The sequence below is a fragment of the Dioscorea cayenensis genome, chromosome 6 (genome assembly GCF_009730915.1).
Source record: "Dioscorea cayenensis subsp. rotundata cultivar TDr96_F1 chromosome 6, TDr96_F1_v2_PseudoChromosome.rev07_lg8_w22 25.fasta, whole genome shotgun sequence".
NCBI lineage: Eukaryota > Viridiplantae > Streptophyta > Magnoliopsida > Dioscoreales > Dioscoreaceae > Dioscorea > Dioscorea cayenensis.
The window spans coordinates 20,720,326-20,743,663 of record NC_052476.1 but is presented as its reverse complement, the minus strand read 5'-3'; the positions used below and the strand labels follow the sequence as shown (position 1 = coordinate 20,743,663).

The 23,338-nt window shown below is 33.3% G+C and overlaps 2 protein-coding genes across 2 annotated transcripts; both read right to left on the bottom strand.

Annotated features, from left to right (window-relative positions):
* Window positions 1–8,055, bottom strand: LOC120263389 (ABC transporter C family member 14-like). Its single transcript, XM_039271271.1, is given in 13 exon segments — window positions 1–268; window positions 270–322; window positions 497–736; window positions 821–884; window positions 1,032–1,337; window positions 1,422–1,636; window positions 1,766–2,060; window positions 2,150–2,314; window positions 2,395–3,003; window positions 3,079–3,165; window positions 3,253–3,573; window positions 5,226–5,550; window positions 6,318–8,055. Coding segments are annotated over 13 exon segments (4,332 nt in total). The 5' UTR covers window positions 7,922–8,055; the 3' UTR covers window positions 1–220.
* A 6,796-nt stretch (window positions 8,056–14,851) lies between these two features.
* LOC120263536 (DNA mismatch repair protein PMS1) lies at window positions 14,852–21,572 on the bottom strand. The gene is given in 15 exon segments (XM_039271486.1): window positions 14,852–15,020; window positions 15,166–15,266; window positions 15,345–15,526; window positions 15,593–15,696; window positions 15,948–16,013; window positions 16,779–16,852; window positions 17,030–17,098; window positions 17,382–17,508; window positions 17,622–17,857; window positions 18,325–18,564; window positions 18,566–19,215; window positions 19,268–19,571; window positions 19,700–20,023; window positions 20,711–21,013; window positions 21,519–21,572. Coding segments are annotated over 14 exon segments (2,721 nt in total). The 5' UTR covers window positions 20,939–21,013; window positions 21,519–21,572; the 3' UTR covers window positions 14,852–15,004.
* Between the last annotated feature and the right edge of the window lie 1,766 nt (window positions 21,573–23,338).

The window sequence follows — 23,338 nt, the reverse complement described above, 5'->3', positions numbered from 1 at the left end:
AATTGAGGATCTTTGAAGATGAATTTAGAATAAAAGATCATATTCAAGAAAACAATATATATTTTTGTTTAGAAAAATTATAGCAAAAAGGCATGCCCTTGAGTCATGCCTTTTCATTAACATAGTTATGGGAAAAACACTCTTTTAATTTATTTATTAAGCTGATAAGTATTGAAAAAATTTAATATAATTCATCTTCAAAAGCTCCGCTATGTCTGCATTATGTATCTGCCGAGCGATTAGCATACTCTTGAACCAAAGCACCGAAAGAGCGAATTCAGTTCAATCAACTTCGATGGTTTGTCGAACTCTTTTGCATGTCCTGCATTAAAAAAACACATGAAGTTCACTTCAAAAAATGAAGTATAGAATGCAAAAATTGAATTTCCGATGAAACAATACGATTTGCTTCGCGACTATGACAATGCAGTTCATGCATAAATTCTGATGGACAAGGTATTGAAATAATTTTTTCTAAATACGAAGAAGAGCATACCAGCATCAATAACCAAAACTCGGTCACAATCCATGACAGTAGGTATCCTGTGAGCAATGCTGAAAATCGTACACGATGCAAAGTCTTCTCGAATAATCTTCTGAATCACCGCATCGGTGTGTGAATCGACTGAAGCTGTTGCTTCATCCATAAACAAAATACGGCTTTGCTTTAACATTACCCGGCCTAAACACAGAAGCTGTCTTTGTCCTACACTCCAGTTCTCACCATTGTCAACCACTGCAAAGATGATCAAAAAAATATTGTGATTTAATTTACTGCAAATAACCATTGTTGAATATCAAAAAGCTTAAAGAATCGTACCTAAAGCGTCGAGCTTCTCCGGTTTCGAAACCACTGCATCTTTAAGCTGGCATCGCTCTAGACTCTGCAAGAACAATAAATAAACCAACTAAACATTTTAGCAGTTGAAAAAGAAACTGGAAAAAGAACAAGAATACAAATGCTAACAGAGCTTATTTTTTTCTATTCTTAATAAATGAGGAGATCAATGAAAAATAATGACAATTTGTACCTGCCAAATCTCCTCATCAGAGTACTTTCCGACAGGATCGATGTTAGTTCGAACCGTCCCTTGAAAGAGGATGGGCTCTTGAGGTATAATGCCAAAGCGCGACCGGAGATCATGAAGGCCTATTGTGCAAATGTCTACTCCGTCGACAATGATCTTGCCTCCGCAAGGCTCTACTAACCTAAAGAAAGCTTGTATCAATGTTGACTTGCCACCTCCGGTACGACCAACAACTCCAATCTTCTCTCCTCCTTGAATGCTAAGTGTGATACTGTTGAGTACAAGCGGAGTGTTTGGCCGATACCGGACCTGTTAAAACCAGCATTTCATAGAAAAGCATTATTTATTTATTTATATTTTTATTGTTTAGTGAAAATAGTGCTCAAGAGTTACCTTCAAGTCTTGGATAACAATATCTCCTCTGGCCGGCCAATTTGGAGATGGAAGACGGTCTTTGATCTCCCATGCCGCCTCTGGTGGAATTTTGGTGAACTGTTTTATTCTTTCAACCGAAACCATTCTATTCTCTATAAAGCAGCTAATCCAAACGGCGAAAAACAATGCCGAATTGAGGTTGAGACCATAAGAAAGAGAGAGACCAACATACTCTGCATCACAACAGATGCTGTTAGTGATAATAGAAAAATGTTTAGCATTTTAGATATTTATTGTAATATATGTTTCCCATTATCTTTTTTGTTCTCTGTGGATATAAGAGGAATAAATTCAAAGAATACCCGGTTTAATGAAATTGGCTGGCAGCATGATAATGAGCAAAGCGACGATGCAAAGGACGAAGCTCCCGATCAACTCCAACCGAAATCCAAGCCACTCATTTGACCCATTGTTGTGGAAATCCATTCGTAAACTAGAATTTACTCTGTTGATGTTCTCTTGAGCGAAACTTTCCTCTTTTCTGAAACATCGTATTGTTGTTACACCAAGAATAGATTCAGAGAAATGATGGATGACCGGTGCTTTCGTGATCGAATCAAGACGAGTTAGCTCCCGCGATGTTGCAAGATAATACCCCTGAGAAGAAGATTTTAAATTCACTTCCATTAAGATGTAAACAATAAGAAAAGAAGTGAAATAAAGAAACTAAACGGCGAGCTTATTACCCTGTACCATATATTCAACCATGCTAATGGAATTACAGCTATAAATGTTGGCCAAGCAACTTGACAAGTAACGATAACTGTGGTGATCACTGTGATGTACATTGTTATAGTTAATCCAATGAAGAATGGAAGGAAAAGATCAATGTTTGTTTGATCAGATGATGCCTGAAAAGCCAGAACAGCAAAAACATGATTCAGTCAATAAGGGAAAAAAAAAAGGCTTAACTGGTGAGAGAGATTTTTACCCGAGTTAGAATTCGTCCTGAAGGCGTAGTATCGAAAAACGACATTGGAGCATGTGATATACAGTTAAGCATCTGCTCGAAAAATATCTGCGCGGTCTTGAGGCCCAAGTATGAGATAAGAAAAGATCGAACAGCCACAACAATGAGTGAAACAGCAACTATAATGCAGTAGACTTCGATAAACAACGAGGGACTGAATGAAACTATGTTTTGTTCTGATGTTACGTATGCCAACCAGTAGTCGCTTGACATTAGCGAAACTTGCCAAACAATTGAAATGCCTAAAACAATGACGACTCCCCACCAACCCCAAGCCTCAGTTATATACACTTTGTAGACGTTCCAGCTGACGTGGCCGGTTTCACGCTGCTCCTCTTCTATGAGTTTGGAAGTTCCCTTTTCTGTTTTCGGTGAAATTCCCGGTCGATCCTCCTCAATTGACTGCTTATCTGGTTTAGAATGCTCATCATTGCTGATATTGTGATTGGTACTCTGCTCCACGAGCTCCATGGAATTCTCATGCGCAGAAACAAGCACACCAAACTCTGTGTCCGAACCAAGTAATTCATCATACTTTCCTGATTGCACTATCATCCCGTCTCGCATAACCTGTTACTGATGTCTGACTTAATACCATTCAACAACAATCTCAAAGCTTTCAGAAAAATAAATCCGATAACTCACCAAGATACAATCGGCATTGTGCAAGAAGTCCACCTGATGAGTTACAAGCACGACTGTCTTCTCTTTGAGCACACCCCTCACACATTCCTACAAGTATGTAAGGTAATATCCTAACATATCCAATAAAAAATAACATGAACATCGAAGCATTGAATACGATAATCAAAAGTAAACCTTGAATATCTCAGAACCAGTATGAGCATCAACAGCGCTGAAGACATCATCGAGGAGGTAAATGTCGCAATCTTGGTACACCGCCCTGGCGAGCTGAATGCGTTGTTTCTGACCACCACTCAGGTTGATCCCTCGCTCTCCAATCTCCGTCTTATCCCCAAATTCCATCATTTCCAAGTCCTTCTCCAAGCAACAAACACGAATTACCTCCTTGTACTTCTCTGACTTCATCGGCGATCCAAACAAGATATTTTCTTGAATTGTCCCATTCTGAATCCATGCCGTCTGCGCTACATAAGCAGTCGTTCCACAAACTCTCACCTACACGAACAACACTAGTCTAATTGATCAACATATATCAACACAAATAAACCCATTATATCAATAATCGATGCTTTGCAAAAATGCAACGCATTGCATGCACAACTAGTTAGACTATTAGTTATTCTAATAACTGCAACGTTGAACACTAGCAACCTCTAAAATTCCAAATAATATATATATATATATATATATGACAAGGTGACTAAGTCACCTACAAACATTTTATTTTAGGGATTTTAACTTGCATACCCCTGTAAAATCATGAATTTGCTTAAATACCCTCATAAAAATGATATTTGTTTGTATACCCCTACAAATCAATTATATTTGCTTCTATGCCCCTATGGTTAAGTTAACTCTTAATGGTGTTAAATCAATGGATGGAATAAGGGTAAATTACCAAGATGGATTTGCTTATATACCCCTTGAAATTTATTTATTCTTATTTTGTAGATATTACTCATTTCATTCAACAAATGACCATTATAAGTTTGTTAATATACCCATCAAAATTTTTTATTATATTTTATAGACTTAAATTTATTTAAACTATAGGTAACCAATATAATTTTTTTATATACGCTTTAATTATTTTTAAAAATTATTAAAAATTATGAATTTTTGTGTAAATTCATATTTTTAAGGTTTTTACAAACATCTCTAAAACATTTTAGATTATTATATGCTCTTTACAAACACAACCTAAAAATAGGTAAAAATTACAACGTGTAATAATATATAACAAATAATTTCATACTATAGTTAAGGGTAATTGAGTAATTTTGAATATTGTTAAGGGTAGTTAGATGATGTTAAGGGTAATTGGGTAATTTCATACTTAAAAATAACAAATAATTTCATACTAAAAATTATGACCTTGGATGATATTAAGGGTAATTAGGTAATTTTGTTAAGTTGGGTTAAATGGGAAATATGATTAATTCCATCAACCCTAACGGTGGCTAACGGTAACTAACGGTAGGGATATATAAGTAAAAAAGTTAGTTTTATGAGGGTATGCAAGCAAATAGTATTTTTATGGGGGTATTTAAGCAATTTCATTATTTTTATAGGGGTATGCAAGCAATTTTCCTTTATTTTATTATTGTCCCAGCCATGCATCGGCAAGGAGTCGATCTCTTAACCTTCAGCATGGAAGTTAAATGTCTTACTACTTAACTATTTACAAAAATAACATTTCAAATAATATTATTATTTGATTCAAAAGGACAACATACAAAATGTGGAAAGGGATTAAGGACGGCAAAAGAAATATATGATTATGATGATGATGATGATGATGATAATGTGGGTGGTAAGTCCCCACTAAAGTTATATTCTCACATTATCACATACTACAGCATTTCAAAAGCCAAACAACATTATTGGGAGTGACCACTAAGATGTCTTAGCTTTAAAAAAAATATATCCCATCATTATGTGCATGTATGGATATATATATATAAAAGGTTACAAAACCGGTTTTTCATTACTTTGCTAAATAAGTTAAAAATAAAACTATTTCTCATATCATCCTTATTTTCACTGTTTCACTTAACCATGATATTATATATATATATATATCTCAAGGATTAAAATAAAAATTATAATAATAAATAATAATAATAATAATAATAATAATAACGTACCGTGCCAGAGATCTTGTGCATTTCACCGAGAAAACAAGCCAGCAAAGACGACTTGCCAGATCCAACGGTCCCAACGACAGCAGAGAGGGTCCCACGCTCAATCGCAACGTCCAAAACCTTCAACGAGCCGTGCAAATCATCATCATCCCACCCAAACTCCCCATCACGAATCTCAACCGCCACGTGTCCACCATCCACTCTCTCCACTGCCTTATCATCCAACTCCCTGCTCATCATGAACCTCTCCACTCTCTCCAGTGACACCGTCGCCTGCGACACCGTTATCAACGCTTGCGGAAAGTTCCTCATCGGCTCTTGCAACAACCTTTTATTATAATTAATAAATCAATCAATTAATTAATTAATATTATATATATATATATTCTAGTTAGACCCATCCGGGGTTGGTTCAAACTGTAAAATCAAACCAGAACCGGCTTTATTGGAACCGGACCAAAACTATACAAACATATATATATATATCCTCTAGTTAGAAGAGTTTTTATTTGATTTGAACCGTAAAATCAATCCGGAACCAGTCTTATTGGAATCAAACCATAATCATAACGACAGTTCCATTTCCAAACCGGAACTTCCAACGAAAACTTTATTATATGTTTAAGATTTTTTTTAATTAAAAACCTAATCAAATCAAACGTACCAAATATTTTTTATCTGTCACAAATCTATTTTTCTTTTTATCTGTTATTTTCTAACATCTAGAAATATTTATTATTATTTTTTTAAATTACGTCTGATACTTTAATTTACTTTCCCTGAAATTAAATAAAAAAATATATAAAATTATAAAATTAAGAGTAATTTTGAAAAAATAACTAATTTTTTTATATTTTTTTAAATAACTAAATTTTTTATTACGCGAGATTAAAAAAAAATTAAAAGAGTATTTAAAACTAAACATGAACCGAACCATAATAAAACTGGACCAGAAACTAAGACTACGGTTCAGTACCAATTCTAAAATTTATAAAACCGGAATTATGAATTAAAACCGAACCGTGGCACATTCTATTTCTAGCAAATAATTTTAAAAATTATAGTTAATGTATATATATATATATAATTAGACACCTGAAGATGGTCATGGCGGTGAAGACGACGGCGGCGTCAAGCTTGACGCCGGTGAGGAGAGAAGTACCGAAAACGACGACGGCGATGATGGCCGGCGAACTCCAAAGGACGACCATGTTGGTGGACATTGAATACATGAACTTGGATAGCCAACCAAACTCACCATCTCGAATGCCTACGATGTGTTCGACGAAATGCCGCTCCCAAGCTTGCAGCTTGATAACGCGCATGTTGGCGAGCATCTCGTTGGTGGCCTTCATGCGCGCGTCGCGCAGAGTCATGAGCATGAATTGGAAGGTGTTGTTCCGACGAGTGTTGAGGAGGATGAAGAGTGTGGCGATGAGAGTTCCGGCGATGCCGGTGGTGGCGGCGATGCCGAGGTAGGTGTAGAGGAGAGCGAGAGCTGTGAGGATTTGAAGTGGCATGAGCCAGAGGTAGTGGAGTTGGAGCATAACGTCGGAGAGTTGCTGGGCGTCTACGGCCATGTAGTTGACGATCATTCCAACGCCGTGGGATTGCCGGGAAGAGCAAGAGAGACGGAGACCTTTGCGGTAGAGAGAAGTAATGAGAGTTGAGCGGATCATCATGCCGAGTTTTTGGGATTGGAAGTTGAATTGGTGGGAAGTGAAGACTTCGATGAGTTTGGAGAAGAGGAGGATGGAGCAGAGGTAGTAGCCTTCCGCCATTGATGATTTGGTGGAGCTTGAAGCGAAGGAGATGAAGGATTGGATTAGAGTTGGGGAGATGTACATGGCGAGGAGACGGAGAAGGGAGAGGGCGGCGGTGAGGAGGAGGTTTGGCCAGAATGAGAGGAAGAGTGATGTGGCTACTGGGTGGTGGTTTCGCCGGAGATTGTTTTCCGGCCAGTGAGAGTTGAAGGTTTGAAGCAAGGTCTCTGCTTGGTGTTCTGGAGCTAGAGATGGAACGTCATGGAGATGGAGAGGGGTTTTGTAGCCTTTGGCGAGAAGAGGGTTCATCCAACTCCATGTCGCTTTGGAAAGCAAGGTCGCTGTGGCGTATGTCGCCGGAGAAGCCTCCGGCGCCGGCTGCACGCCGGTGATGGAAAGATAAAGAAGAAAGAAGGAGAAAGGAAGGAGAGAAAGAATGATGAAATCGTCTGGGAAAAGAAGGGAGGTGAAGAAGAAGGAGGAGATGGAGAAGAAGGAGTTGAAGAAGAAGGAGGAGAAGAAGAAGAGGCGGAGAAAGAGAAGGAAAGAGAAAGGTAAAGGGTTAGTCAAGAGGAGGATGGAAGTGGAGAAGAGATGGGAGAGAAGACGGAGAAGGAGGAGGATGGAGGAGAGATTGGGACATTGGAGAGATGTGGAGAAGAAGAGGGAGAGAGTGAAGAGAGTGGTGTAGAAGATGGTGAGAAAAGAGAGAAGAATGATGGTGAGCTTGAGCTTGAGCTTGAGAGGAGTAGTTGGAGAAGATGAAAGCTTGGTTAGTAATGGTTCTTTTTCTGGCTCCGGTGAACGGCGACGGCAACGGTGAATGGTGAGGAAGATGAAGGAGAGGAGGAAGATGAAGTCGGAGATGGAAAGGAGGAGTCTTTGATGGTAGGGAGAGAGAAAGCCATTGGAGAAGTGAGAGGTCGTCGTCGCCATTGATGAGGAGAGAAGAGGAGGAGGAGGAGGAGAAGAAGGCGGTGATCCACCGGGGAGGAGGAGAACTGGATTGCATGTTGGAGTTACAGCTAGTGTGAAAGGTGGAAGCAAAGAAGTCCTTTTGTTGTGTTTTTATGGGGAATAGTGGATTCTCACTTTCAGGATTGGAAGAATAAAGTGAAATAACTTTTTCTTAATTTAGAGTTGTGTACACTAACTCATGTGTTGTCTTCATGCGATGTTTGATTTTGTTTTGTTTCGTGGTTCATTAGTATAGTTTTTCTTTTTTTTCATAATAACTGATAATTAAGAAAATAATTTTTATATATCTAAAATCATCTCGTGGTACAATAATATAACACTAACATATAAAAGGTGAGTAAAAGTTTGAATCTTTTTCCGGTAATAATGTTTTTATATTGTTTAAGCAATATATATATAGATCTAATACTGTGTATTAGTACTATTCTACAAATTTAATATGGGGGTTTTAATGAAAAGATAATAGTTTCACTCCTTCAAAGTTGCAGAATATAAAGATTGTTTTTAAGAAGTTGGTAAGATACTATATACATCTATGTATTTATCTATTTTTTTTAATAATTTTTTAAATAAGAATGTCTATCGTTTATTCATGAAAAAAAAATTATGTATAGATATATATAGTAAAAACATGTGTGTGTATATAATATATCTCTTTGATATTATATTAGCATAGTATGTTATTCAAGATTAGAACTTGTGTTTATTTTTTAAGCGATGATATGGTTTTAATTGATTTAAAAAAACATAAAAAGTGTCCACTTAAAATTAAATAAGTGAAGAAATGTTTCAGAATTTAAAGTTTAAGGTTATATATATATATATATATATATATAGAAGCAAATAGATGAGTTCCAGGGTTAGTTAAGAGATATCTATGGAGTTAGTGTCTTATAAACCATCATCTTGAGTTATTAGAATTGGTATGGGGTTTAAATTCATGCAGAGTTAATTTTTTTATATGAGATTTAAATTCTCATTATTTTTTTGCTCTTTTAAAAGACTCGAAGTTAGTGATGTTAATCATTTAAATCGGATGGCTTTAGTAGAATTTAAAGGTTTTTATTTAAGCAAAATAAAACATATAATATTTAAAATGTAATTACAATAATATGAGTAGTAGAGATGAGGGAAAGATAGGATTGATAATATTGATATTATAATAACATAAGGTTTTAGTGCTTATACATCAAGATGATAAGAAAATTATATAAGATGTCTTAAATAGAAATTAAAGCTGGTTGGATAAAATTGAAAAAGGTGTTTCTTGAGGGTTTTATAATAGTAGAATACCTCCCATATTAGAAATTGTAAATAAAATTTATTAAATAATTGCTACTTTAATTAAAATGTATGGGTTGATGTTAGATGATTAAAAAAATAAATAAATAGTTTACTCAAAAAATTATCATAGCTAAGATACAAAATATTGAGACGAATGCAAACAAAGGTAATAGCTTTGTATTTGTTTTTATTAGGACAGTGGACATATTTGTTTTCATGTATTGGCTACTCTAATTAATTATCACCAATCAAATTCTCCGCTTTATATCAGAGTTTTTATAATTTTAAAATAATAAAAATTTTAACTTTATGTTTAAATAACTTCATAAAATGAAATACCTTTACAATGGAATATGTTAGTTTTGGAAAATCTTATAAATATTTATTATGTAAATAAATAAATACCATTAAATTTTTTTAATTATTAATATTATATTTAATATAAATACCAAACACGTCTCCTCTGAGCTTATTTATTTGATTAAATAAAAAAACTTAAATTATACTTATAATATTATGGGTTTTTTAAAAATATTTATCAAAATATGCATGTTCGAGATTATTTACAAAAATATGTACGTTGGGAAAAATGGGAAAAACTTTTCCCGTTTCAACTTTTTCAATTTAATTATTTTTTAAATATAGAAAACGGGAGAGTTTCTCCCTATTTTTCTAATTTTTTTAATTAAAAAATTGAAAAACAGAGAGTTTCTCCTTTTTTTTGGTATTTTTTTTTTTTTTTTAAATTGCATGTTGCACCGTTAAGATATAAACATAATGTTTTTTATATAATTAATTTTTTAACTAAAAAATTATAGCTGATATATATATATATATATATATATTTAACATTATATTAAAAAAATACAAATCAAGAATATTAGAAATAAAACGGTCAAACTTGCACTGGTAAAAAATTATTGGGAGAAATATTTAGTACAAAATAAGACTGTAAAACATGCACCAATCAGTAATTAGGACAGTAAAACTTACACTTGCATGTAATTACTACAAAGTAGGTCGGTTAAACCTGCACCGGTCAGTAATTAGCACAAAAGTAAGTCGGTCAAACTTGCACCAGTCAGTAATTAGTACAAAATAAGTTGGTCAAAGTTGCATTAGTAATTAATTAGTACAAAGTAAGATGGTCAAACCTGCACTAGTAAGTACTTAGTACAAAGTAGGACAGTCAAACCTGCAGCAGGCAGTAATTAGCACAAAGTAGGACGGTCAAATCTGCACCGGTCAGTAATTAGCACAAAATAGGTCGGTCAAACCTACACCGGTCAGTAATTAATATAAAGTAAATCAGTCAAATCTGTACCGGTTAGTTATTAGCACAAAGTATAATGATAAAACCTGCATCGGTCAATACTTAGCACAAAGTAGATTAGTCAAACATGCACCCGTCAGTAATTAGTATAAAGTAGATCGGTAAAATCTGCATCGATCAATGATTAGAAGTTGAAATAAGATTAAAATGGGAGAAAAATGAGAATGGAAGGGAGAAAAATGAGGATGAAGGGGAGATGATATGAAGTGGGAAAGTGGGTATTATATAAAAAATAATAATAAAAAAATCTAACAGAAATAATAATTATAGTCGTTAAATAAATAATATTGTCGTTAGTAACTTAGAAGTGAGGGTTTCATATATAAAAATATATATTATATTTTTAAAATTAAAAAGTGGAAACTCCAGTTTTTCAATTTCTTTTAAATAAAAAAAAATAGAAAACGGAAGAGAGAATCCTGTTTTTCCACTTTTTATTATTTATTTTTTTTTATTTTTAAAAAAGAGAGATACTTTCCCTTTTCTATTTAATAATTAAAAAAATAAATTTATTTCTGTTTTCACTCAAAATACGTATTTCGGTGAATAATACAGAAAATGCTTATTTAAGTAATTTTTTTATTTAAAAAAAGCTTAATATGGCATTCATGTGACATGTCCAAACATTACTCTCCAACAAAAATGTTATTTTTAAAGAAAAATTTTCACTTTTAATTTTAATTTTAATTTTCATGTTTGTTTTTAATCCACAAAATCAAACATTAATATGGCAATCCAACATCCCATGTGTAACATTTATTATTAAATAGCCAGTAAATCAAACACAAAGATAGGAACCCAGGAAAAAGAACCTTTTTGAATTCAACGGTGGAGCATGGCTGATATGAGATATAATGTATTTGGTCGGTTTTTAAGGTCACCTTTTCTGGTCCACTGTCTATGTACAAAATCACGCTTTTTTTTACTTTTTCCATAAATACTGATAGCTTTATTGCACCAAACCCTCTCATACTTCCATTATTTAATTTTTATAAACAAATATGGCAACTATCCTATATTCCTATGTCTTCTTATTTATTATTTTATTTATTTTTAAATTTTAATTATGGATCCAATTCCAATGTCACCTTATCTTATAAAAGTTACATATATAATTAATTTCTATTAATAATATATATATTTCTTATCAATCAAAATAATTAAGGCTTGATGGTGAGATGACAAAGATATTAAAATATAAAATAATCATATTTTTTTTATTCGGATTAGTTGGTGTACACAACTACGATTTAGTATTACTTTTTTTCAATAAAACATTTAATCACTAAATTACTGTTGAACATTAATCTCATTAATTCAAATTGAGTTGAAAATTTTTTAATTAGGCTTTTGCTTTGATGAGGTGCAGTAGGATTTTGTAAAATAAGGTAGATTAGGGTAAAGAAAAGTAAAAATATATAAACGAAGGTTTTAAGTTATACTTTTATTTGAATTGAAAGGTAAAGTAAATTGAGATTATCAAATCTTCTATTGTTTGGATTGAAAGTAATAGAAGGTAAGATTTTTATATTAATATTACTAAAATACCCTTTAACCTATAAATAATATTTTATGCTAATTTTACACCTATAATATTATTTTTATAAATTAAATATTTCTTATTTGCCAATTTATAATATTTTATTTATTTATTTTTTGCAAAAAAAAACTATTTAAATTCAAAACCAAAACCAAAACTTTTCTATATGGCATAGATGTAAATATCTAAATTCAATAAGGGTATTTTTGTTTTGAAAAATATTCAATCTTCCAAAACTCCCGATTTGGAGGGTTGAAAAAAGGAATTAAATGGAGTTTTTTCAACCTTCCATTTACCCCAAATACTTTACCCTTCATATAACTTTGAATCCAAACAAGGATTAAACCATAACCCTATCTTACAAAACCCTCATTTACTCCCTCCCAAACAAACCCTTATAATTACTTCAATAATATAAATTAGTTTTTGTATAAATTTATCTCGTCTAAAAAGAATCCTTATTTAACTTATCCCAATTTATTCAATCACAACTTTTTTTATAAATAATTCACATTTTAAATAATAATAATAATAATAATAATAATAATAATAATATATTGCTAGTTATTATTAGGTTTAATTGCCAGGTCCCTATAATTTGCCATTTTAGTTATTCTAATATTTTTATGTACAATTAAGTCCTCATATTTAGTCAAATTGGATCATTTTCCTCCACAGTAATATTTTTATATACAATTAAGTCCTTGTAATTTATACTTGTTAATCCACACAGCGACTAAAATGACTTAATTCGATTAAATATAAAAATTTAATTGTAATTAAAAATATTGCAATGATTAAAAAGGCAGAAAGTACATAATTAAATGGACCAGTAATTAAACCTTATTATTATTATTTAATATTTTTTATATTTTTTTATAAAAGAGGGTAGTTTGACTTAAAGATATGGATGGCATGTGCATGGTGAGAGCAGGTACGTCTGATTATTAAATTATTTTATTTCCATGCAAAGGACATTGAGAAGAATACGTAGAGATCTTGATCGATTCTTCCGATTTTGTGAAAAAAAAAATCATATTTTTTATAATCTAAAAGACTCTTTATAGTGAAAGAGTGAAGAAACAAAGCAATAAAAAAGATATATATATTAGAAACAAAGGCATTGGTAAATTTTTTGGACGGGTATTGTGATATAGTCATTTTTTATTTTTAAATATTTAATTTCTAATTTATATTATTTTAGTTATTTAATTTTAATTTGTATTCATCAGAAAAATATTGAGAGGATTTCGACAAAAACTTTAATGATATATATACTAAATTTGTCATTTCTCAACACCAGTTCTCACACTATTAGCATATGTGGATATACCACATCATCAAAGAGAACCACGTTGTTATTTTTATTGACTAATTTACTGGGGACGATGTGACATGTGCTGTGTTAATAAAAATAGTCACTTGGCCCTCTTTAATGACGTGTATTATCCTTGTATGTAGATGAAAGAGCAAACTGGTGTTAACATGATAAATCTGATGTATATGTTATTAAGTTCTCCATTAAATTCTTTTAGTATCCTCCCAATGAATTTAAATTAAAATTAAATAAGTAAAACTGATACAAATTGAAAGTAGATATTCAAAATCAAAATCATCTTAATACAGCATGTTACCCACTCAAAATATTTAACCATCAAATCAAATTAAAATAAATCAAATGAATAAAAAAGTAGGAAGAAAATGTGGTCTATACATTTGGTCAAGTATATGCTTGTGTGGGTTTGGAAGACTAGATGATGTCTCTTATATATTAAACACATATTTTATATAAATTGTGGATTAACCTTTATAAATGAATGCTTAACTTTTGAAATGCTTCTCGAAAAAGATTTATTTATTTCATAAACTAAATAATTTTACAAATAATAAATATTTTTTTAAAGTGTTTTTTTGTCAGAAGTCAAATATTTGCAGCCTTGCAGGGAAAAAATCACTGGTCCAAACTGGCTCAGGGGCTCCTTTTTGTATTTTAATTATTTTAAAAATGAAGTGAATTACTTTACTTGCCATTAATATTTTAAAAAATTAAAAATAATAAAAATTTCCAGAAAAATAATAACTAAATTCTAAAATTTGATAATTGAACAACATTTTCAATAATAATAATAATTATTATTATTATTATAATTATAATAAACAAATAATAATAATAATAACACAATGAAACCATTGACAAGCATCATAAATTTTGCTCCCCAAGAGAACAATTTGTCCCTTTTTTTTTATCCACTGATAAATAATGCTTGTAAATGCTTTTAAGGACATCATCAAAGGCACTAATTAAATTTATATTTAATAATCAACAAATAATAAATGAAAATTCTAGTAATAATTATATTTAATCCTCATTATCCCATAAATGCAGTTATCTTTTAATATGAGATATTCTAATTCTGTACTTTGTTTTTAATCATATTAAACATTTTAATTTTTATAAGCAATTAAATATCATATGACAAATAAATAAATAATAAATAAATAAATAAAACTACCAGATCATGTGTCCCAAGAATGAATATTTATGAATTTCAGACAATTCTTCAGATTCAAAGTTCACAGGACCAAAATGATCAATTCATGCTTGTGCTTGTTTTAAATGTAAATCACAGTAATTATTTCTGCAAGTTTATAATGTTCATATTGTCCACTTTGCACATTAGAATGGAACAGAGAAGACATGATGATGATGATGATGATGATGATGATGATATTTGTTATAATCAAGCTTCTTATTTAGTTTCCGAGATCGAAAATTTCAAGTTTTCAAAACTTTGAACAGAATTTATCAGACAATTTACATGCAGAAATAAAGGATGAAAACATACAAGATTGGCGGTGATTTTTACTGCCGAGTGATCTTTGTTTATGATATCTCTTCCCTGTGAAGAATGTAAAAAATCGACGTTAATATCACAAAGATGTTGAATACAATAAGGTTCGATACATTCGCCTGTAAATTATGACAATGTTTGAGTGCTGCATTCATCGAAGAAATACGAATTAAAGAACAAGTGATCACCAAACCTTTGATTGCCGATTGATATCAAGTCTACCAAGTGACGCATTGTCGGCCTGCCGTGTGGGCAATTCCAAGGCGACTTGAGCTTCGACAAGTTATTAACTATCTAAACACGTACGGGAAAAAAATCACATGCGATGCCTGCGTGTGCGCAAATATATCTGATAAAGTTATAATTGATTACCTTCTGCATTTCGCTCTTTGTTAGAGAATCACCGATCATAACAGATGTTCGACAAGCACGTGAAGCCAACATTGCCCGGACTCTAGATGGACAGATAGAATCACAAGTGTCTAATTTGTAACTGCTGATTATCGAGCATTCTTCTTTACTATCAGCGAGGTTAGAAATAAGCTCCTTAACATCTGTGGAAAAACAAGGGTATGGTTTAAATTTAGATTATTATATGAAAAAGTTTCATCGATGATTACCTTCGGCTCCAAAGGTTATATTTCCACTGAAAGGTACAGCTTTCAAAAGGAAACGACGGCCAGGTGGAGCATTTGTATCCTCAGTTAAAATGAAACCGTTTTTCCTTGAAAAAAGAAAAGATAACAAAACAAGCAAATAAGCTTCATTTTAAATACTTTGCAGAACAATATGTTTGTTTTGATTTGAATATTAATGGGCACATCAAAATAAGCTAGATATTGTCTTAAATTCTTGGCATGTTATAAGCTCGGCGATTATAAGAAAAGAAAATGAAACACATTATATGAGAATTTAGTCATGATTTCTGTCGATGATTTGAGTTAAAACATAACAATGCGAATATTACATTTTTACCTGATTGTTTCCATATTCATGGAAGCAACTATTTCTTCTTCCGGTGATAATTCCAAGCGAATTGGCCTGAAGTTAATAAAACTGAATAATTAAACTGAATAATTAAACTTCATTGTGCAAGTAGAATAAAATATTCACAGATCACAATCATCATACAAGAGACCAAATTGTAGGAATGAGAAAACGGGCACATGCCGATTGCCAGTTCATGGCAGCCATTCAACAAGCATTTCTCTGCTAAAGTATGCATACAATAGTTCGAAAAACTGACCCTAAAAATAGCATTTTTTTTCAAGATAAGAAAGATAGATCAGTCTCTGCAAGCCATAAATGCAAGCGGAGCCCAAGGTCAACAGATTCTTACACATAAATAGCTGATAAAACCGACAGGGAAGATTCTTTCCTTGATTAGAGTTATAACAAAGACCATGCCAAAGCACAGGAAAATATGATCCCATACTTCAAAGTTATAAGATACAGTGCAATGGGCAAATATTTAAGTTACTAGTGTTGAAGCTGCCTTATGCTTAGCTGGACAAGAGGCATTATCTTAGTTGAATAATTGAGGCTGGAAATGAATTCATACAAAAAGCACAAAGAATGATTCGATCAAAGAAAAGGAAGAAGAACAAGAACTTATTCGCAACTATGTTTATAGTAGTGGAGTTCTTATTATCATTATTATTTTAAATTTTATATTTAGAGCCAACGAGCTCCGATGCTTGTTTGTAGATCTTTTGCCCAAAGGAAGAGAGAGAGAGAGAGAGAGAGAGTTATGTCATTTCTTTAATCCAAAGAAATGGTAACCATGGTTCAGTCAAGAGGACTCACTGAATTAGGGGTTGTTGCTTCAAGACAGTTGTCCGAGAAAGCAGCTCAAAATTGTGTTTTTCATCTGCAGCATGCTGTGAATATAAAGATGATCAATGGGAGGGAAAACAGTGTCATCATTTTGTCTGATAGATTAATAAGTCACAGCAAATGCATATGACTGTTTGTAAACAATGCAATATGAAGAGTAGCATGTGCAATATTAATACAAATGGAGAATGATGTAACCAAGGAGGAAACAGAAACTTTACCTGATCAACAATAAATAATTCTTGATCTAACTTTCCTATGATAAAACCAAGATTGAACTGCCCAACAACCTAGACATGATAGAAAATTAAATGATTAACCAGACTAAACAATGGATACAACAAAGACAAAATTTTCATCCAGAAAATATTTATTGGATTTCCAAACTAAGAAGAAACTGCACCAAAACTGCATCTTTCAAGAGAAAAAAATCTAACAGAATATTAGTAACTAGGACAGGCAAGAAGCATAAACCTACTTATTGGTAATTCTACAACCTCACACTGTCAATTAATAGCACACATTTAAAGAATCAATCAGACTTCATCAATCATTAAAGGAATATGCAAGAACCTGCATTCTTCCAAAATCCTCTTTTCTGAATAACTTCTCCAACTCCCTAGTAGCTTCAGCCAATGAATGTGTTTTTCCCTCATCAGTTTCTGGTTGAGAATTCTCTAGTGTTGCAGCAGCATAACACCTGAATTATTATACATAAAATTTAAAAAGTAACATAGGCGGACTTGGTACATAAAAGTTACATATAAATTCAGAGATTTTGGAATAATATTGAATGTTGCTAGTTTGAGTTACCTCCCATGCTTTTTCTGTTCGTCATTAAATGTTCGTAAATATGATCTTGAATTTATTTGATGCCTCCTTGATCGAAGATCACTCATACTGAATTGGAAGGATGACAATACTATGGGATCCGAACGACGTCTTGGACTATCAAAAGTCACATCAGTGGTGGATATATTCTTGGAAGCGAAGGCTTCTGATGTTGAATCAGTTACAGGTATTTGTTCTTCTTGCTTTTCTGATTTTTCCTAAAATTATCATTATTGCATTAATTAAAAGCAGCATAGTTAGAGATAACAATAAGAAAGAGAAAATAATGAGCACATAATAACAAACCATCTGGCAAAAGTACTTAAGTAGCATATTTATTTAACAAAACCATCAGTTAATGAATGCGTAAGACAAGGGTGTCAAACATGGTTAGGTAACCGTTAGAAAGAAACTAACTACTCTACTCTGCTTGCATATCAGTTATATATCCTTTTAAATGGCAGTCAAATTTTCTTGTTGGAAGTTGAAACATTGAAACGAATGTAAATAGAAGAACTTGCAGGTGTTATATGCTCACACAAAGCATAAGATTCTATAAACGGCTGAAGCACATGACACTGAATCAACATAGAAATTCTACCAAAGAAAATGTGAATAATGGTGAAAGAGAAAGGGTGACAAAAATCAAAATATTCATTGAAAATATTTGATAAATCAAGCATACCTCAGTGACCATTTCATCATGAATATCAGATTGAACAGATAGACTAGTCTCCATTCTGTCCGAGTTATCAAATGGCTTGGGATCATCTGACAATTTCTCAATACTGGCTTCTGGTGAATCAATCCTTGGAACATTTTCTAAAAAGGATCTTGAGACTGTGTTGCACACATCTAAATGGGTTTCTCGTACTGGATTAGAATTGGCATTTCTCAGCAAAGGCATCTCCGAGAGAACACTGGAAACAACTTTCGTTCTTCTTATTGTTTACAACTGTAAACTTTGCAAGGGAAGATTGAACCAGGTTTGAATATGAGGGAGAATCTTTCTTCAATGATTTTAGGTTTCTCATAGTTCTTTCAGCAGTTTTACCATTTGGTTCAAGGAAGTTCCTTGGCCGCTTGTGCTTGTAAGCGTAAAGACTTTCAGGTTTATTAATTCCACATGCGTTAAGAGAGAAATCTTTTGGGGGATTTCCATTAGCAGGGACACTTCCCTTATTAACAAATTTGACAGGATGTTGCATTGGCACTGTCTCATGGAACATCTCATCTGCATCAGTATCCTGATCTGGTGATACTTCTATTTGTTCGTCATCTTCAGGAGAAAATGGTTCTGATACCATACTGAGGTCCCCACCCTCTTGAGGAGCATTTGACCGGAAACACTCTGCTGCTTTCTCGGACTCCTTAATTTTGTTGATGGAATAAGTGCACTGGTGTGGCGAGTACATCTTCTCTAGGGCCTCCCTTAAAGGAAGCATTATGCAACCCTCATCGGCAAAAAATATCTTCCTTTTGTCAGGAGTCACATTAACATCATATGATGTGGTCGGAATTATGAAGTCAATAATGGCAACTGGATATTGTTTGCCATTTGAGCATTTATATAATTTCTCTGCCCCCTCTTCTTTGTTTCTGTGCTGTGCTGCGAGACTTTCTACGTCTTTTTATAAGTTTGCCAACCTTCGGCATATCCACAGGTCTCCCATTCACATAAAAGAACTGCCTATCTCCCAATGTTCGGCCACTGCCCTGTCCAGGCTTGGATATAAATCCTTCAACTTTCAACCCTTCTGATAAGCCTAAAGTCAGAGGCTCCAAGCACCGGAAGGTATTCAAACCAAAGATAGTTATGATATTATCTTTCAATGAACCAGTTCCTTGAGTTTTCAACACCACTGATTTCATATTTTTTCCAGTTGTGTTGGCGCAAAGTAGTCGAACACCTTTAGCAATGAGAGCATATGCCTGAACAAGCAGGAAAAGAGACCAAAACACACAATTGAAATAAATTATTAACTATACGTATTACGTGTAAACATAAACAACTTCAAGGAATGAGAGCGAGAGTGAGAGAAAGAGAGAGGTTGTCTCACGTTTAATAAGGATATAAGCTTTCCATATTCCCGTCTAATGTTGCGCTTAAATTCCTTACTCCTCACAGGCAATGTGGAGAACAATTTTTCGACAGTGACAGTGGTGCCAACTTGGCGTGCTGTTTTCGTCTCTGCTCTCACTAAACCTGAATGGTCAAAGGTTAAATGTGTGCCAACCGGTTCATTTTTAGTTCTTGTTTCAACAGTCAAATTACACAATGCACAAAGAGAACTCAATGCCTCTCCCCTGAAGCCAAAAGTTGTAACGGACTGAAGATCAGAAAAATCAGCTATCTTAGATGTATGGTGTTTAAGAGCAAGGGCCTGCACAGCAAGTTCACACAACCGTTAATTCTAAGCAAAGTGAAAAATAAATCAATAAATAAATAAGACAAAAGTTTGAGCTGCTTTGGCTAGCAAAATATATACTAGGTTTGTGAAGAAAATCTGAAGATAGAAGGATTTAGCACATAGACTAGAAAACAGACTTCAAGGACCAGGGAGTCAACAAGAACTTAGCATCAAAGAAGAAGTAACCATTAGAGAAATCAGAGGAGCAGCAGGAGCTTAAAGGTAATTAAGTACACAAAATGAAAAAAAAAGGACATAAAGATGAAGAATAGCAAGAACTCGGACTTCAAGAACCAGGGAGTCAACAAGAACTAGCATCAAAGAAGAAGTAACCATTAGAGAAATCAGAGGAGCAGCAGGAATTTAAAGGTAATTAAGTAAACAAAATGAAAAAAAAAGACATAAAGATGAAGAACAGTAAGAACTCGGCATATAAAAACTCAGGTGTTCAACCAGGTATATATGATAGTTCAAAGTATTTCTGAATATTGCCATCATTGTTGGAACTCTGTATCTTCAAGTGTAATTATCTTTATATTTACTAACCAGATAAATGTACATATTTCAGCAGAATAAGAAGCATTATCTGAAAGAAAAAGGAACAACTCAAACTCACATTTCTAAACATTATGAATGGTTCAAATTGAAGTTTTCCAATACCTGAAAGTTTTCAGGGGAGATGCCACAACCATTGTCTATAACCTTGAAAGATTCTTCACCATGTTCTTTCAAACTTATCTCGATATTGGTTGCCCCAGCATCAAGGCTATTTTCCACCAGCTCTTTGACAGCAGATGGAAGGTCCAAAATTACTTGCCCAGAGCAAATCCTATGAATCACAGCCCTATCGATTGACTTAATAACCGGAGAACAAATGTCGTCTCCCATCTCACTTTGGTGAAACTAAATCACATAGCTTCCTACAGCTTAAAAAGCTCTCAATTCACCAAGAACACATGCATTCTGATGATAATAACAAAAAAATATCAGAGATTTCACCAAGAATAAAAAAGGAATCAAAATTAGATATTTCACCAAGAGTCTGGGTACTAACTCTGAATCTCATAACCCTAATACTCAACAAACAACCATAATATGCACCATTTACAAGCAAAAACTAAAAATATAATTTAGGGGGAAAACAAAGTTTTACTGTTCCTTGATCAAATGCCGAACAAACAAACAGTCCTCTATACACCAAAAACCCCAAAATTTCAGCATTGCCCCACAAAAAACTAAACAAAACTACGAAAAGACAAGATCTTTAGAACTCCAACACCACAATCAACAACAGAAACCTAGATTCACCCAAAAAAAAAAAATCAAAGTCTAGGCATTGAAAACTACTAAAAAGGATCCAATCGACGAAAAAAAATCACACGATTCTTTTTAATCAAGAAATCCTGCAAAATAAATGAAGGAGACCAATATCGAATTAAGGATTTAAGAGATAAAACCGAGAGATTACCATCCAGAAATGGCGGGATTTGGAAACCCTAGCTCGGACCCGTTTCCCTTCGCCCGCGTTATGGCGCCAAATAAAATGATATATATATATATATATATTTATATAGATATTAATGTACAATCACTCGCCGGTGAGGTTACCTGTGAACTATAATAATAATAATAATAATAAAATATTATTATTATTATTAGGGAAAATTACTGTTCACCCATCGTGAATTTTTCCAAACTTCCCAAAAAACCCCTCCCTACTTTTTACACCCGGACTGCCCTTCCAGTTAGTGTTTAACTTCCTTTTACCCTCTGGATTCAGCTCATGGGTCAGTATTGTCGTGAAATCCCATTTTAGCCTGAAAATGGTGAGGAAAGCCAGCCAAAATCAGCGTCGTATTCAGCCTTTTTCGAGAACTTTCTGTGGTTTCGATAGACAATGTCTAGGAGTGCATTACATCTTGTTGATCTCCTCATTTCTCCTCATTTGAGTTGTTCGACTGATTCTAGGTTTAATGTCTGGTGAGAATCTGCTCGTTCTATCGGTTTGACCATTCAGCGGTGTTTATTATGGCGACTCATTTGTGCTGATCTCAGGGTGAAGTTTATCATATGCGAAATGTAATACCACGAACCTTGGGATCACTGTTGGAAAATATATTGAGTATTACTACGATTCTGATGAATTTTTCTCACGCAGATGTCTTGTTGAAAAGCCGAAAGTGGAAAGAATAAGGACCTAAGTGTAAAAAGTTTTTAAAAAGATTTTTGGGTTAAAGGTAAAAAGGAAAAGGATTGATATAAAATGTTTCAGCAACCAAAGGACTGAAAGGTAAGATGAAGGGATCTTTTTGAAATATTGTGCTATAATCCAGGGGAGCATTGGATAATTTTTAAAGGACCTTTTGAGAATACTTATTTTTATAATTCAGGGACCATTTGTGAGTTTTTCAGAGACTGTTTTGTAAGAAATTAAGTTTTGAGGGACTAAATGTAAATTTCGGCTGAATCATAAGATTGGAGAAAAATCTAGAATTTGTTCATCTTTGCTCTTACATCCTTCCTATGCTACGATGCGCGTGAGAGAAAAAATAAAATAAAAAGAAATTGAAAAGGAAAATGGGAGGGCCTGAAGGAGTTTGGAGCTTGGAGAATCTTGGGAGAAAGTTCAACGGAGTGTTTGTTTGCTTGTAGAGATTTCTTGGTGTTAGTATTTTCATGTATGTATCGCATGTATGTATTTTTGGGTGATTTTGGAGGAAATAATGAATTTGTTTTGAAATCGTGATGGAGTTGATGAGCGTGTTGTTGTGAAATTATTTTTGTGTTGAAAACCTTGTATTTGTGATGGAAATTGCTTGAAATGGAGATGAGTTTGTCGGAATTCATGTAGCATAATTCTGTAGCACTGTAAGATTAGGGTTTTGTTTGGTTAATTAAATTGATTATGATGATTAGGAGGTTAATGATAATGGTTAGATTGAAATGGGTTGAGTTAGCCAAGTTGAATTGGTTGGATCTAACCAAGTTGGATTGAATTGATTGAGTTGAATCAATTTGGTTGAGTTAGGGGCTTCGATCAAATCAAGTTGAGATGGTTTGGGTTTGGTTCAGTTGGTTTGGGTTAAGGGTTTTGGACTGAACCAAGTTGGTTCAAAAGGATTTTTGAATAAGAATTGAGTTGGTTCAGCTGGTTCAGTTTGATTGAGTTTGGTTCAGTGCAATTAAGCTTGGTTCAGTGCAATTGAGCTTGGTTCAATGGAATTGAGATTGGTTCGAGATTGGTTTAACCGTGTTTGAGTCTAAATTGAGTTGGTTTAAGTGCAATTG